Here is an 18,876-nt window from a genome sequence, read left to right on the forward strand (position 1 = left end):
GCTACTATGATCACTGTTCAAGTCTCCATACAAGCTACTATGATCACTGTTCAAGTCTCCATACATGCTACTATGATCACTGTTCAAGTCTCAATACATGCTACTATGATCACTGTTCAAGCCTCCATACACGCTACTATGATTGCTGTTCAAGCCTCCATACATGCTAAGTAATACTATGATCACTGTTCAAGTCTCCATACACGCTACTATATCCCTGTTCAAGCCTCCATACACGTTAAGTAGTACGATGATCACTGTTCAAGTCTCCAAACATGCTACTATGATTGCTGTTCAAGCCTCCATACATGCTACTATGATCACTGTTCAAGTCTCCATACATGCTACTATGATCACTGTTCAAGTCTCCATACACGCTACCATATCCCTGTTCAAGCCTCCATCAGGCCAGGAAAAAAGAGGTAACACGGGAACCTGGTTCCCGGGAAATTTTAGTCACTCGCGGGAAATTTTGGAGCAGAGATAAAAAAAAAATGAAAAAAAACAAGACAGCAAAAACAGAGAACTATAAAAAAAAAAAAAATCGCCCTCGTTATATCAGGTGTCTGTGTAAAATTAATAGTGACATGCGTTTGCTTTAGCAGCGCGATAAGTTCTCACAATCTCGCATCAAATTTGAAGCAGTTCGGGAGGGTCGAGCACAATTACCGGGAACTTCCCGCAAAGTCACTGGCAAATTACGGCTTCCACGAAGCAATTTCAGTACCAGCGACAATAACCTAACATCCACACAAATCTCCGACCACATGGTAGCCTTACTTCACACTAAGTCAACGTGGAAATCTAACCTAGCGATCTGTTTATTCGCTCTAGTTGTGTCGTAAATAAAAAATATTTTAATATATAATAATATACATGGAAACTGCAATCTTCGACCACATGTTAGCCTAACAACCACACTAAGTCAATGGGAAATGTAGCCCAACGATCGTTTCGCCAAAAAAAAAAACAATACTTTGCGTAGCTTTTTTACATACTTTCCAGGCTGCTATCGTCGCGCATGGTACCCAAACACCACACGTAGTCAACGGGAAAATCTAGCCTTAGCATCTCTTTATTCGCTGAAATTGTGACGCAGTTAGCTAAAACTAAAATATCCATGAAATACTGCAACAAGCATGTTAGCCTAACAACCACACTAAGTCAATGGGAAATGTAGCCTAACCATTGGTTTGCCAAAAAAAAAAAATGCGTAGCTTAGTTTACAACTTTCAATTTGCTGGAAATCGGCATTTGTTTGGAAGGTGTGTGCTATGTCTTAAATAGGGAAAATTGTATTTTATATTGGAGTAGTTTCTAGTTGTTATTATTTCTTTACATCAATCTGGTAACATTCTAGAGTAATTTTAAACAAGTTACGATGGTACAATTTGCTTTTCAGTTGATTGGCCTGAGCATACATTTTCTAATCGAACTCGAACGGAGTTAAAAAGGTAACGAATAGGTATGTTTAACTTCAAGTTTGTAACATTTCTATTTGTTCATAAACGGTATAATACTGAAAATAAGTACAAAATAAAGTCGGAATGTAGCCAATATGTAAATAAAATTTACACTTTGGTAAAGACTGAAGATGGATGGTTTGTCTGAGGTGCTTTTTGAGATGGATATTTTGAGTAACTATTCTTAGCCCATTTCAAGCCATTAATAGGTGACATACACGTCGAGGTAGTTAGGCCATTCGCTGAGCACAGTGCTGACTAGGTAGGATGTCATATTTTCGTATTTTGGAAATTTGTAAAAAAAAAAAAAAAATCCCGAGAAACTCCAGAGGTTGTTTGATACAAACAAAAGGATAACTAAGAGCCTTTGTATTACAACGAAAGCAAAAGGAAACAGGAAAATCACAACAATAATTTTTTCTATCACATATTTTATTGCTGATTTCGTATAAACGGGATATTTTCTCTTTTTGAAATAATCGGAATCGGTACGATTATGAAAAAATAATCGATATTTTCTGTTATGCATAATCGTTTGATCCCTAGAACGGATTACTAGTTTAATCCATGTGCGAACGTGATAATCTAATATCGTACGTCGAGTATGAATGAAGGATGGTGTCGGTTGCTTTTTTCCAAGGTTTGTGCTTTTCTTTTGGAAGTGTATGATAAAAAACAAAGGCCCTAATATAGCGTGTTATTTTTTATATTTTTTTTATAACCGTGCGTGTAAGAGTATGTACATACTGTAGCCTAGGCTATGCATATTGAATGTATGGCATTGACAGTCTCGGAACTAAGTGCTTTGAACCATAGATGAAAGTTGAGGAAAATACCGGTTGTAGTTACGATACCGGGATTTCATGTTGCAACAAAACGACTCATGTGCTACCGTAACATGGTTTAACACATTTGTAGTACACTGGCAATCACTGTAAAAATGGTCCACCAAATCGCGTCAATTGGGTCTTAAATTTTCAAAAGCTTCAGACACCCCCTACACTGCGTTCCGCGGCGGGAAATCCGACTTCGTCGGATTTATGTTCCCGGGAAAAAAACATTTTTTCTGACCGTGGCCTCCATACACGTTAAGTAGTACGATGATCACTGTTCAAGTCTCCAAACATGCTACTATGATTGCTGTTCAAGCCTCCATACATGCTACTATGATCACTGTTCAAGTCTCCATACACGCTACTATATCCCTGTTCAAGCCTCCATACACGTTAAGTAGTACGATGATCACTGTTCAAGTCTCCAAACATGCTACTATGATCACTGTTCAAGTCTCCATACATGCTACTATATCGCTGTTCAAGTCTCCATACACGAGCTACTATATTATTTTATAGTATGACCGATGGCATGTAGAAGATGCCTCAAGATATAATTCAGGTGTCGGGACCTAGTATATTTTATAGTATGACCGATGGCAGAAGATGCCTCAAGATATAATTAAGGTGTCGGGACCTAGTATATTTTATAGTATGACCGATGGCAGAAGATGCCTCAAGATATAATTAAGGTGTCGGGACCTAGTATATTTTATAGTATGACCGATGGCATGTAGAAGATGCCTCAAGATATAATTAAGGTGTCGGGACCTAGTATATTTTATAGTATGACCCGTGGCATGTAGAAGATGCCTCAAGATATAATTAAGGTGTTGGGACCTAGTACATTTTCCCAAAGTGTGACCGATGGCATGTAGAAAATGCTAAAGATACTTTAGGTGTTGGGCCACCTTAAGTGCCAATTATTCTGGCACCAAACATTTCTCTCTGAGATTTGGTCATTGACAAATCTCAGTTAACAATTAAAAGTTGCTTCAAGTTTTTGCCCAAGTTACTGATTTAATCGTACTCTGAAATGCTTGTAACCATAGGCTTGCTAATATTGGGGTTTGACTAGCTCACAAGTCCCTCGCCAAAACATCGAGTGGAGTGAATTTTTTTTCCCCCAAACCTAAAATTCTACTTGCCAATGTCGAGTTGGCTACCATTATTGTAGAGGTATGGTTAAAAGTTCACATTATTATGCACATGACATGCCAAACAAAGCAAGAGCTATGTGTCTACTAATGGCAATCGATATGGGAACACACCAGTCCTATCTGTCACTAAGTATAACTGGTGGAAGTCTGAATTTATGTGATATTACAGAAGCAATGTGTCTTAGAGTACTCACCAGTCCATTAGCTGTCACTAAGTATAACTGCTGGTGGTCTGAATTAATTCTCCATGCAATACATTCTGTTAACTGCCACAATAATTTATTAGGGTTGTCTTGCTGATGCAGCTCCTGGGTTAAGTCACTGATAAGTTTCCTTCGATCCTGAAATTTAGCTTTCTGTTAAAGAAATGTGAGTTGTGTAGGAAAAGTCATGAACCAGCAATGTAAAGGAAAACATTAATGTAAACTAAAATGCTATACTGACCTTGTATCTAACACAGATGAAAGCAGTACTATACCTAAAATGCTATACTGACCTTGTATCTAACACAGATGAAAGCAGTACTATACCTAAAATGCTATACTGACCTTGTATCTAACACAGATGAAAGCAGTACTATACCTAAAATGCTATACTGACCTTGTATCTAACACAGATGAAAGCAGTACTATACCTAAAATGCTATACTGACCTTGTATCTAACACAGATGAAAGCAGTACTATACCTAAAATGCTATACTGACCTTGTATCTAACACAGATGAAAGCAGTAACCTAAAATACGTCCTGTATGTCCAGACAATAATATACTCAAAAGACATTGTACCTACCACAGATGAAAGCATTCCTAAATATGTAACACTGTACACAAGAAATATAGTACATTCTGCAACTGTCATCATATTTCATATCTATGTGAATATATATAACTGCCACACCAATCCTGTATAAATATAGTCTTTTTTCATGCACTTGCTAAGCAACATGTCAACATAACATTAAATATAGCATTTTGTAGAAGCATACATGGTTCACTATGAAATATACGTACAGCACAAGAGACTCAATGCAGCTGACTAGTCTTACTTAGACTACCACACTCAACTAGTAATCAATCTACAACCTCAACCTTTAGTCTACAGTGTCACCTATCACTACAAAGTATACCCCTCACACCATATCCTACACACTTGAGTCTGCTGTGTTAACTCTATGAGGTACACCCCTCTAACTCCTCACCCAATTCCCTTGAGTCATCTGTGTAATCTAACACTGTAATTACTGTAGCACACCCCTCTAATACCTCAACCAATTCCCTTGGGTCAGCTGTGTTACCTAACACTCTATGAGGTACACCCCTCTAACACATCACCCAATTCCCTAGAGTCATCTGTGTTACCTAACACACTGTACCTACTGTAGCACACCCCTATAATACCTCAACCAATTCCCTTGGGTCAGCTGTGTTACCTAACACTCTATGAGGTACACCCCTCTAACACATCACCCAATTCCCTAGAGTCATCTGTGTAATCTAACACTGTACCTACTGTAGCACACCCCTCTAATACCTCAACCAATTCCCTTGAGTCTGCTGTGTTACCTAACACTGTACCAAGGACACTGTTACCTAACACTGTACCAAGGACACCCCTCTAACACTGTACCAAGCACACCCCTCTCACACCTCACCCAATTCCCTTGAGTCTGCTGTGTTACCTAACGCTGTACTAAGCACACCCCTCTCACGCCTCACCCAATTCCCTTGAGTCAGCTGTGTTACCTAACACTGTACTTAAGCACACCCCTCTCACACCTCACCCAATTCCCTTGAGTCTGCTGTGTTACCTAACACTGTACTTAAGCACACCCCTCTCACACCTCACCCAATTCCCTTGAGTCAGCTGTGTTACCTAACACTGTACTTAAGCACACTCCTCTCACACCTCACCCAATTCCCTTGAGTCTGCTGTGTTACCTAACACTGTACTTAAGCACACCCCTCTCACACCTCACCCAATTCCCTTGAGTCAGCTGTGTTACCTAACACTGTACTTAAGCACACCCCTCTCACACCTCACCCAATTCCCTTGAGTCTGCTGTGTTACCTAACACTGTACCAAGCACACCCCTCTCACACCTCACCCAATTCCCTTGAGTCAGCTGTGTTACCTAACACTGTACTTAAGCACACTCCTCTCACGCCTCACCCAATTCCCTTGAGTCTGCTGTGTTACCTAACACTGTACTTAAGCACACTCCTCTCACGCCTCACCCAATTCCCTTGAGTCTGCTGTGTTACCTAACACTGTACTTAAGCACACCCCTCTCACGCCTCACCCAATTCCCTTGAGTCAGCTGTGTTACCTAACACTGTACTTAAGCACACTCCTCTCACGCCTCACCCAATTCCCTTGAGTCAGCTGTGTTACCTAACACTGTACTTAAGCACACTCCTCTCACGCCTCACCCAATTCCCTTGAGTCTGCTGTGTTACCTAACACTGTACCAAGGACATCCCTCTAACACTGTACTTAAGCACACCCCTCTCACGCCTCACCCAATTTCCTTGAGTCAGCTGTGTTACCTAACACTGTACTTAAGCACACCCCTCTCACACCTCACCCAATTCCCTTGAGTCTGCTGTGTTACCTAACACTGTACTTAAGCACACCCCTCTCACGCCTCACCCAATTCCCTTGAGTCAGCTGTGTTACCTTACACAATAAATGTTCACAGAATAAATAATTTTATATTCTCTGCTCAGCACAAGTAATGTTAAAGTCTCAATATGTGTTTGCCAAATTTTAACTTCTACCTTTCCAGCTTACTGCCCTTAAAGCTCAGTGAAAATAACACCGTTCTATGCAATTTTCATATTAATGATCATTTTTTATTGAGTTATCTGTTGTTAGACATTTTGAGCTGAATTAAATTCACCAGATTTTTTAACGAGTCCGTAGATTCTACAAACTTCAATCAAAATTTGCAAGCCCCGCCCAACAGATCGTTCGCCGATCAAATCTCTCTGTTTTGTCTACGACCATTAGCCTGTGTTACGTCCATATTTGAATAGTATCTTTCTTTCGGTCTTACCGATGTAGCTTGCGAAATTGTGTCATTACCTTCCATTGCAAGGAATAAACAGGTGTTTTGAGATGTTTCCTCCGTGAAATTGGGTAAAAAAAGTGGACGACACAAGTATATGTAGTTTACATTTGTGTAATGTACATGCTGATATGGGCGGTCGCAGTGATTTTACAGTAAATCGTTTGCGCCATAAGGGCAACAGCAAATAAATTTCTTTCTTTCGATTGCAACAGCTTTTCTACATTAAACCCACCTGGTCAAAGTGCATTTAGAATAAGAAACATTTAATCTGCTTCAGAAGTTTGTTTTCCAAAATTCATCAGCAAACACGTATTGAGACTTTAAACAAAACTGCTTCAATGATAATATCTCATTTACAGTCTATTCCAATTGTTCTTTCTGCCAGCTTAAATACATAGCATTAATCTCAGGACACAACTGCCAAATGTTAGCCATGTGCTTGAAGCACAATACATATTGTGAGTTACCCTTACCAGTAACACAAATGTGACATATATACTGTACTTAACAGTTATCATAGGGCAAGACACTCACCTCCCAATACTTTGATTTGTTTCTTGAACCTAATGTATAAAATAAAAATAAAGACAGTAGAAATTTGTCAATACTTATGCTTCAATAATAACAATTGTTGTAACCTGTAATCCAGACAATAGTATATACTGAATACTAACAAAGATATAACATTAATTGTCCCTGACACTATTGGGAAAGCTCAAAGTCTAATGCTGTAATGGTTATCAGAGTCTATTAATATAAACAAAGAGTTCCGTCACACAACTCAAGGTAAATTACAGTTAACAATCCAAGAAAATGCCACAGATTTGAAGGTTAAATAATCTATTCTTAAACTGTCATTACTTTTAAAGCCAATCAGCTCAGCCAATCAGCTCAAGGTTTGAAGACATAAATGGAGGTCAAGGATATACGAAGGCAATAAATTAAGCTACTACATTTGATGCAAAACTCAAAGATAGTTATCAAATTTCATTTTACCCACTGTGGTTTAGATTCAGGAAGAAAGATAGTAACTTTAGCCTGTCATTATCCATGTTACATGCTTCAATACTCTCACAATTTCACAAAGTTTCTGTTAACTAACAGAGACAATTTGCTAACCATGCAATCCAACTGAAAGATGAAAATGCTAATCAACAAAATGTCAATCTTTGCAAATTATGTGATGGCACGTCAAATTTTCATTTAATGAATAACTTTAACAATTATTTTAAATATGAAGATTGCATTACTGTAAAGACAAGTAGCTAATAAATGAATGAAGGTAGATTAATCTAAGCAGTTTCAAACCATTGCTGTAAGGACAGGTTGCTATAAATGTATGAATGAAGGAAAAGATTAATAAAATATTTTCAAACCATTTGTCTCTGGGGTAATTTGAGTAGGTGACCTGGCATTTATTGAGGGCACCCTTTGGATTTGCTTGGGAGATCGCACTGGTAGTCTATTGGTTTTTTGAATTCGTAAACAATTCAACCACTTTTCCACTTGATCCTCATTGACATGATGAAGAACGTAGTCCTCCAAGAAGGCTGGGTTCAACTCAAGAAAGTTTCTGATTTGCTCCTGCATAAAATGATCTACATTGAAATAAAATTGAACAAAACATATAAAGAAGCGGACAATCCAGGAAGATGCACATCTCATCGCTAGCAAAACCACACTATAAATAAACATTTGATTTTAGATCTCATCGCTAGCAAAACCACACTATAAATAAACATTTGATTTTAGATCTCATCCGTAGCAAAACCACACTATAAATAAACATTTGATTTTAGATCTCATCCCTAGCAAAACCACACTATAAATAAACATTTGATTTTAGATCTCATCGCTAGCAAAACCACACTATAAATAAACATTTGATTTTAGATCTCATCCCTAGCAAAACCACACTATAAATAAACATTTGATTTTAGATCTCATCGCTAGCAAAACCACACTATAAATAAACATTTGATTTTAGATCTCATCCCTAGCAAAACCACACTATAAATAAACATTTGATTTTAGATCTCATCCCTAGCAAAACCACACTATAAATAAACATTTGATTTTAGATCTCATCGCTAGCAAAACCACACTATAAATAAACATTTGATTTTAGACCATGTGATCTTTTACTCAGTTACTATGGCAACTACATACTTTGATAGGTGCTTTACAATCTCATTTATCTGTGAAGGTTCCATGTCAAATCCAATGTATTTCCATGTAGCAAACAAAAATGAATTTTCACTTAATTTGACCTCTGACCAGTGGTTCCAGGTTCTGCTAGACAAGTTCCAACCATGGGGCACCTTCCCAAAACGTTTAAAGAAATTTGGCACAGACATTTAGGATGGGTTTCTAATACAGAATTGTGCTAATGATATACATCTGAGCTATAACAACATGACCTTTGACCTTGGTTCCCAAGGCAACCATGCATTTGATAGTACTTGACATTTCCATTATACCTGTGATGATTCACATCAATTCAATATTTTCTAGTTATAACTAAAAACAAATTAATTTTCAATAAATTTTACCTTTGACCTCTGGTTCTGGGGGCCTGCAAGACACAAGGGTTCACCCTGAGGTGCCTTCCCACCAAGTTGGAAGAAAATCAGCAGAGCTGTTTAGAAGTTTTTGACTATTGACCTGGGTTTCCATGGCAACCACATATTTTGATAGTACTTGACATTCTACATATACAAAATTCAATGTTTCCCCTTGGAGTGTTTGACACAAACTTGGACACACACGCATACACCCCAATTGTTGCTATTGGTCACTTCCTTAACAGTTAAGAAGCTGTGATTGTTATAAATTCTCACATGAGCCAAAAACAGCAATTTGCACAACATTTCTGCTTAAAACATGTGCAAGTTACTCATGAGTATAAAAGTATAAACAGAGGAGTGGGCACAGCCAGTGGGCATGAAAATACTTATATAATATTAATGTAACTTCTGGGTACGGCAATTTAGGGATAGACAGAATTGGCCTAAAGAGACACAATCTGAAACTACATAGAAAAGCAAAAAAGCTTTTATATCTTGGCAAAAGGCAGTTTTAAAAGAAATACAAATAGGGATATAACAGTCCACAGTGGTTGAAAAAGAGATATGACATTCCACTGATTGTTAGAGGATATGGCAGTCAGCAGTTGTGCAAGGGGAGATGGCAGTCCACAAAGATGTTAGGGGATATGGCAGTCCGCAGAGATTTTAGGGAATATGGCAGTCCAGTGATTTTCAGAGGATATGGCAGTCCAGTGATTCCTAGGCTTTATGGCAGTCCAGAATGATTCCTAGGGGATATGGCAGTCCAGTGATTTTCAGAGGATATGGCAGCCCAGTGATTCCTAGGGGTTATGGCAGTCCAGAAGATTCCTAGGGGATATGACAGTCCAGAGTGATTGCTAGAGGATATGACAGTCCACAATGATTGCTAGAATATATGGCAGTTCAGTGATTGCTAGGGCATATAACAGTCCAGTGATTGCTAGATTATATGGCAGGCCTCAAATTTCCCGGCGGCCACGACGGCCATGGCCGACGGTGCCCTTCCAACTGGCCTTGGTGCCTTTGGGAAATCTGACGTTTTTACAGCCAAAATGGCCTGCCCATTTTCTCCGATGGCCGCCGTGCCCTTTTTGAGATCAAACTTATATTTATGTCAGCGATAACAGCATTGTTACGAATGCAAAATCTTCAAATTGCTTGTGTCCCCGGGACGCAAACTTTTTTTTTGAGAAACAAACCCAAAGTTCACCTAGACAACTAGGTCAACGGAAAACATAATTAAACACATTTTTGAATGAACATCTTTCATTATTTCTTTCAAGAAAACCACAACTTCTTCTGACAAGAACCAAAATTCCTCCCAATCCTACAGATACTAGAATTCGTTTGAAAATAAATATACAGTATCATAACAATCAACCGCAAGGCACAGGGTTTACAACACTCCATTACAGAGATTTTCATGCTAAAAATAGACAATGATGCTTTTCCAAAATTCCCGTGATTTGATTGGCTAATAGTCCCTATCCATTGTCTGAAAACGATTTTGCACCTGTACTGCTCAATAAACACAAAGTTGTTTAACAATAATAACTTGCAACGTTACTTTTCCCTGTGTAGAGATAACAAAGTTTGTTGTATAGGCTATTATATGTGTGCACTCAAATATCATAACGTTAGGCCTTGCCGCATACCGTCCTAGTAACTTTTTGACAACAATAACTCCTGGTACGAAGATGCACTTGAATTGTTTCTGAGACTATCACGTAATATTTTAATCATTGTTTTGATCAGAAAATGTTATGAGTTGGGACAATCTATGAATTTTGTGGGAAGCTAACATCTCTGAACCTGAAAAGGATATTACATCTCACAGTATGTTTCTTCTCTCTGCATTGATAGTTGGTAATGTAAAATGTGCATTCCTACCACAGTAGTTTTAGTTGCAAATTTTTTCGGGGTCCAATTGCCCACGTGCTTCAGTTATTTTTTTTGGTGCAACGTTCGTGTGTAGACTACTGTGAATCGTCAAAAGTAGACATTGAAGTTTGATTTTTTAATCCACATTGCGTAAAAAGCTATTCACATAGGCCTACTGTAATTTTCGTGGAGATGATTGTTTGCAAAGAGCCTAGCCCAGGATAAATGTTGGATCAGGTTTTGAGGATTTGCGCATGTGTAGTTGAAAATGAAGTTCGAACAGGTTTATGTACAAGCAATAGTACAGTGAACTGTGTGGAATTTAGCCAGAGATATGCACATTGTAGGTACAGGGATTTTCGAAGAGTTGGTTGTTGGAATCGCTGCAAGGTCAAAGCATGGAGCTAGTACTAGAGTGTTGGCGAGTAGGGAAGTACAAGGGCGGACGAAGAGGAGGGGGTGGGGGGAAAATTGGTTGAAACGGCAGGGTGGGCGAAAGAAGTGGTGGGCAGGGTCGCCCCTGTCAAACAGCGAAGCTTAGGCACTGAGCCATCTGCCCTATCTATTGTGTATACTATTCACTAAGTACAGGCAGTAACACGATCACATCTTTTACAACTAAACTAGTAAAAGTAGTTCATACAATAAACTCAATTGGTGTTCGATCGGGCGCAAGCTATTTTAACGTGATGCAAACTTTTTGGGGGGCTTGCGTCCCTGAGACACAAACTTTTTTCTCTAGAAACATTATTGGCTAAATGGCACACGGCAGCAGCTGGAACAGGGGGTGTTTGTGTGTAAATAAAATTTCCCCACGAAAAAAAAAGAACGGGAAAACAATTTTAAAAGAACTTACTGTTGTTATAGAACTTTACATTTTCAGCATTAACCCTTTAAGCCTAACCACCCCTATAAACAACCCATCAAACTCAAAAAGGCGTTTTGGTTGAATATTATTCTGTTCAATTAGTGTTGGGACCTGGACCTGAAGAGAAATTGTTTCATGATGTTAATTCTTTATGGCCTTGTTGCCCTTCGTTAAGATGCAAGTTGGCCTTGGTGCCTTACCTCATGGCCTTGGTACCCTTTAAAATTTTGCCCAATTCAAGGCCAAAGTGGCCTTGCCCTAAAAATTGTGAAATTTGAGGCCTGATATGGCAGTTCAGTGATTGCTAAAGGATATGACAGTCCACAATGATTCCTAGGGGATATGGCATTCCAGTGATTGCTAGGGGATATGGCATTCCATATTGGATCCTAGGGATATAACCGTCCAAAGTGGTTGCTAGGGGATATGGCATTCCAGAGTGATTGCTAGGGGATATGGCATTCCATATTGGATCCTAGGGATATAACCGTCCAAAGTGGTTGCTAGGGTATATGGCAGTCCAAAGTGGTTGTTACGGAATATGGCAGTCCAAAATGAATAGAAAGTTCCCTCAAGGATTGTCTTCTTTTCATCTATGCAATGGCTTAATGCAGCATCATGAGATGTGATATCCCCAGACTTAAATAGAGAATTCCAGATTAAACAATTGTAATCTCCATTACTTCCCTACAGTAACTCTTACTGACCTGACATGAAAGTTTCTGATGAATCTGGAAACACATGACCACTTGAGAGTGGTTTCCCTACTCGCGACAATCCATTATTTGTTGGTGGAGTTTGACCTGCAGGGAAAAAGGTAAATACATTTTAAAGATGAATGATAGTGATTTTTCACCATCGACGAAAAAATACGATTTTATTCAAGAGTATTCTAGTTGGTTTCCATTTTACACATGTGAAAATTCAAGTCAATCCGATGTTGGGAAAGGCTTAAAAAAAATTCCTAAACTCGTTGATTTTTTAAACAAAAATTGGGCTTTTCGCGAAAAGCGATATGATGATCACGTGATCTACAGTGACATGTGACGTCATTATGATGATAACAACGTGAGTGTACTTCAGCAGTGTGCACTTAGTGTGTAAGTTTAGTTGCAACCTACTCTATATTGGACTCGACAAACAACGTAAACCACTAGCAAAATCCAAGAAATTGCGTTGTAGGGGGATGCAACAGAACGAATGTGGACTCTACAATAAGTTTTTTTCAATTTTCCAAGCGGAAAAAGTAGTGAGAGATATCGGAAACTCTGGATACGATTTGTGAGGAGAACCAGGAAAGACTTCATCGCACCAGGAGTTTCTCATGGCAAGAATGTGAAAGTTTGTTCTGCCCACTTCAGAGAAGATGATTCTCGGGCCCAATTGAAATTTGCGTGTGGCAAGGTCACTAAAGTAATAAAAGTTTGAAAGATTGATGCTTTTATGCCGCATTATTTATATCTATCCCGATAAATGCAACAGTAAGTGTTGGAACTGGAAGACATGTCAGACGTGAACAACCTAATGACTATGTGAGGAAAGAATCCACGTGCAAATTTCAATTGGGGCATGGACGTCGATTAGGCAGAGTTTTTTGGGGCAGAGATGTGTTCATACCCTCCAAACCACTTTAAATGTAATACGAATAGGAAATGTGTGAGCGAAACAAAACATCGTGTAAGTATTACTTACGGTAGCGCACACTGTCACCTATGTTTGCACAGTGTGAAAGTACCGTTTGCGGACCTACGTGAAGTTGAGCTAGAATACGATTCCTCCTGAAGCCCAAACCACGAGGCATGCATGTGAATAAACGCAATAGGCATTGCATGTAGTGAGAAAATTGTTCGAGCTAGACTAACAACTCGATTGAGTTCAAATGCGGTTGTATTTCAAGCTAAATGAAACCTTTCTGTTGGATTTAATGACGCACGGAACAAGGAACGTTTATGTTTTACAGTAGGCCTAGTGCATACAAGCGAATCTACTTTGTTTAGAACTTTGGATTTTCTTTCGGATGTTATACTGATCTACGTTTGAGACTATCATCACTATTGTTATTGTGCCAGTTTGACTGGTAAGTGAGCACATTCATACATCACTCTGTATAAAACCCGCCAAAAACGTGATCTTGAGATTTACGTTACTTTGGGTCAGCTTGCGAGTTACCTCTTCAGATATTGGGAAATCGTTGCGAAATCGCCGCAAATTTCGTAAAAAAAAACTTGTAAACACGTGGTGAAGAAATCAAGAAACACTATGATATTCATTATCTATTTATGTCTTGAACATTACGTCGGAAAATAACAGTTATGCTGACACGAAATGCACGCACAGCTCAGTACTGAACAGTTCACAACAGAAAAGATCATCACAGTGACGTCATTCACTGACCTGAGGGCTGTTCAAGGTCGTTGCAGTGTTTGAAAATTCCTAAATTACGGAGGCGAAAAAACGATGTTTTAATTCCCTTTTTTATAACTTTCTGGTGTGCTATTTGGAAAATTAAAAAAATATGTTGCTTGGTAACATATAAACTACATTATATATGAAAATGAGATTTTTTTTCTGTCACTATCGTTCTACTTTAAATTAATTATGTAAAAACATGTTAAGCAAATATAGTTCTGTAATGAATGGTATGGTTGCCAGATCTATACTGACACAGAGCTCTGTAATCAATGGTATGGTTGCCAGATCTATACAGACACAGCTATAATGAATGGTATAGATCTGGCAACCATACCATTGATTACAGCTGTGTCAGTATAGATCTGGCAACCATACCATTGATTACAGAGCTCTGTGTCAGTATAGATCTGGCAACCATACCATTGATTACAGAGCTCTGTGTCAGTATAGATCTGGCAACCATACCATTGATTACAGCTGTGTCTGTATAGATCTGGCAACCATACCATTGATTACAGCTGTGTCAGTATAGATCTGGCAACCATACCATTGATTACAGCTGTGTCTGTATAGATCTGGCAACCATACCATTGATTACTGAGCTCTGTGTCAGTATAGATCTGGCAACCATACCATTGATTACAGAGCTCTATGTCAGTATAGATCTGGCAACCATACCATTGATTACAGCTGTGTCTGTATAGATCTGGCAACCATACCATTGATTACTGAGCTCTGTGTCAGTATAGATCTGGCAACCATACCATTGATTACAGAGCTCTATGTCAGTATAGATCTGGCAACCATACCATTGATTACAGCTGTGTCTGTATAGATCTGGCAACCATACCATTGATTACTGAGCTCTGTGTCAGTATAGATCTGGCAACCATACCATTGATTACAGAGCTCTGTGTCAGTATAGATCTGGCAACCATACCATTCATTATAATGAATGGTATGGTTGCCAGATCTATACTGACATAGCTTAGCATTGTAACGAACGCAGGATTCTGCATCTGGGACATGTTTTGGCCAGAGACGCAAAATCTTCAAAGTGCTTGCGTCTGGTGGGCGCAAACTTTTTTTTTGAGGAACAAACCCCAATTACACACTAACAACTAGGTCAACGGAAAACAGAACAAAACACATTTTTGAAAGAACATTTTCATTATTTCTTTTCAAAAAACCACTTCTTCTGACAAGAACCAAAAGTTCTCCTACCTTACAGATAATTGAATTTGTTTGAAAATAAATATATCATAACAAGCACCAAGAACCACAAAGTACAGGGTTAACAACACTCCATTACCAAGATTTTCATGCTAAAAATAGACAATAATGCTTTTCCAAAATTCCTGTGATTTGATTGGCTAATAGTCCTTATCCATTGTCTGGAAACATTCTTGCATCTGTAGTGCTCAAGGAAAATGGAGTTTGTTGTTTAACAACAATTACTTGCAACGTTACTTTCCCCTGTGTAGAGATTGTGAAGTTTGTGGTATAGGCTATCATATGTGTGCACTCCAATATCATAACGTTAGGCCTTGCCGCATACCGTACGTATCTAACCATTTGACAACAATCACTTCTGGTATAAAGATGCACTTAAATTGTTTCTGAGACTACCACATAATATTTGAATCATTGTTTTGATCATTGCTTTGATCAGAAATGTTAATGAGTTGAGACAATCTATGAAATTTGTGGGAAGCTAACATCTCTGATCCTGAACAGGATATTTCATCTCACAATACTGTATGTTTCTTCTCTCTGCATTATGAGTTTCTTACCATCAGTAGTTTCTGCTGCAAATTTATTTGCGTTTCAATCAACCATGTGCTTCATTAAATTTTATTTTGGTGCAACATTCGTGTGTAAACTAATGTATCTTGTACAAGAACCACAAAAACCTTGAAGATATTCCTTAATTAGTTTACATTAATTTCTTGTAAAATGTTCTTTGTATTTTTTGCTCCTTCATAGTGCAAATTCAACCAGTCCACTGCCCTTCTTATCTAGGTCGTGCCATGGGCTGCTACAGAGTTATGCATGTCTTAAGGCTGCTCTGGAATTCGCCCCATTCATCAAGTATTGTTTTAAGTCTAGTATATTAAAGTTGATTTGTCATGGTCATGCCCATTATCTTCACATTAGCATAATATTGTTTTAAGTCTAGTACAATAAAGTTGATTTGTCATGGTCATGCCCATTATCTTCACATTAGCATAATATTGTTTTAAGTCTAGTACATTAAAGTTGATTTGTCATGGTCATGCCCATTATCTTCACATTAGCATAATATTGTTTTAAGTCTAGTACATTAAAGTTGATTTGTCATGGTCATGCCCATTATCTTCACATTAGCATAATATTGTTTTAAGTCTAGTACATTAAAGTTGATTTGTCATGGTCATGCCCATTATCTTCACATTAGCATAGTATTGTTTTAAGTCTAGTACAATAAAGTTGATTTGTCATGGTCATGCCCATTATCTTCACATTAGCATAATATTGTTTTAAGTCTAGTACAATAAAGTTGATTTGTCATGGTCATGCCCATTATCTTCACATTAGCATAATATTGTTTTAAGTCTAGTACATTAAAGTTGATTTGTCATGGTCATGGCCATTATCTTCATATTAGCATAATATTGTTTTAAGTCTAGTACATTAAAGTTGATTTGTCATGGTCATGCCCATTATCTTCACATTAGCATAATATTGTTTAAAGTCTAGTACATTAAAGTTGATTTGTCATGGTCATGCCCATTATCTTCACATTAGCATAATATTGTTTAAAGTCTAGTACATTAAAGTTGATTTGTCATGGTCATGCCCATTATCTTCACATTAGCATAATATTGTTTAAAGTCTAGTACATTAAAGTTGATTTGTCATGGTCATGCCCATTATCTTCACATTAGCATAATATTGTTTAAAGTCTAGTATATTCAAGTTGATTTGTCATGGTCATGCCCATTATCTTCACATTAGCATAATATTGTTTTAAGTCTAGTACAATAAAGTTGATTTGTCATGGTCATGCCCATTATCTTCACATTAGCATAATATTGTTTAAAGTCTAGTACATTAAAGTTGATTTGTCATGGTCATGCCCATTATCTTCACATTAGCATAATATTGTTTTAAGTCTAGTATATTAAAGCTGATTTGTCATGGTCATGCCCATTATCTTCACATTAGCATAATATTGTTTTAAGTCTAGTACATTAAAGTTGATTTGTCATGGTCATGCCCATTATCTTCACATTAGCATAATATTGTTTAAAGTCTAGTACAATAAAGTTGATTTGTCATGGTCATGCCCATTATCTTCACATTAGCATAATATTGTTTTAAGTCTAGTATATTAAAGTTGATTTGTCATGGTCATGCCCATTATCTTCACATTAGCATAATATTGTTTTAAGTCTAGTACATTAAAGTTGATTTGTCATGGTCATGCCCATTATCTTCACATTAGCATAATATTTGCCCATGTTTGGCTCATCCCTACCATGAAGACTCAAAAGATTGGCAGTTTGCCAATATTGTTTTTGTTAAAATAAAAATGTTTTCAAAGTAATATGATTACAATTGGGTGTCAAAGGCACGTGCTAAGCAAAGGTCAGATCAAAAACTTGGAAATCTCATAAAATGTTGTAACTTCCATATAAAGCTTTAGAGGTGAATAGTTTTTAACAAATTGCAAGTTATGAACTACCTCTGGTGATTACAAAACAAGCGTTCCATCTAGTAAATTGCAAAACGATATATATTTATCACTTAGTGGGCATATCATATGAAAATGAGCGAAAAGAGCTTTTAGTGCCCAAAATCGGGTGTATCTAAACCGAAATAGGCTAATTCAACCCTGCTGATTAGAGGCGTATTCCCAATGCCCACACACGATCGGTCTATGAGAAGGGGCTGTAAAGGGAGGGTGAGATGTGGAGATATTCATGTAGGATTGCAGGTAACTTTCAGAGAGGAGGCATGCGTGATGATGATATTTAGTTTCACTTTTACTAAAAGAAACAAAGGCCTTTACGTGTTTAACATAAAGCCCTAGGAAAAGAATCCATCACAGCAATAAAGCTTGTAATGAAAAACACTGGCAACATACAGTATGTACAGTACTGTTTACGTTCAATTTCCATAGCAAAAAGTCAACAATTTTCTATGATTTTCTATGAATTTCTATGAATATTTATTATTTTCTACTATTGTAGTTCACACGATGCATAGACATGTCAAGAGAATCTCAGACTCCTTTTACGCCAGTCTAAGAGGTGACAAGTGTCTGCGAAAGACTCCTTTCACGCCAGTCTAAAAGGTGACAAGTGTCTGCGAAAGACTCCTTTCACGCCAGTCTAAGAGGTGACAAGTGTCTGCGAAAGACTCCTTTCACGCCAGTCTAAGAGGTGACAAGTGTCTGCTAAAGACCCCTTTTACGCCAGTCTAAGAGGTGACAAGTGTCTGCGAAAGACCCCTTTTACGCCAGTCTAAGAGGTGACAAGTGTCTGCTAAAGACCCCTTTTACGCCAGTCTAAGAGGTGACAAGTGTCTGCTAAAGACCCCTTTTACGCCAGTCTAAGATGTGACAAGTGTCTGC

At 38.0% G+C, this 18,876-nt stretch overlaps 1 protein-coding gene across 11 annotated transcripts in view; it reads right to left on the reverse strand.

Moving 5' to 3' along the window:
- Positions 1-18,876, reverse strand: part of LOC139974506 (probable 3',5'-cyclic phosphodiesterase pde-5) — a 137,938-nt gene that overhangs the window by 85,313 nt on the left and 33,749 nt on the right. For all 11 annotated transcript variants that reach the window (XR_011795495.1, XR_011795496.1, XM_071981706.1 and 8 more), the window contains 4 exons: positions 12,554-12,649; positions 7,904-8,125; positions 7,062-7,090; positions 3,651-3,812 (listed from right to left, as the gene is read on the reverse strand). Coding sequence is in view for 9 of the 11 variants with exons in the window: in XM_071981706.1 (XP_071837807.1) it covers positions 3,651-3,812; positions 7,062-7,090; positions 7,904-8,125; positions 12,554-12,649 (509 nt within the window). In the remaining 2 variants the exon portion in view is untranslated. The remainder of the gene's footprint in view (positions 1-3,650; positions 3,813-7,061; positions 7,091-7,903; positions 8,126-12,553; positions 12,650-18,876) is intronic.

Source organism: Apostichopus japonicus, chromosome 9 (assembly GCF_037975245.1).
Source record: "Apostichopus japonicus isolate 1M-3 chromosome 9, ASM3797524v1, whole genome shotgun sequence".
Lineage (NCBI taxonomy): Eukaryota > Metazoa > Echinodermata > Holothuroidea > Aspidochirotida > Stichopodidae > Apostichopus > Apostichopus japonicus.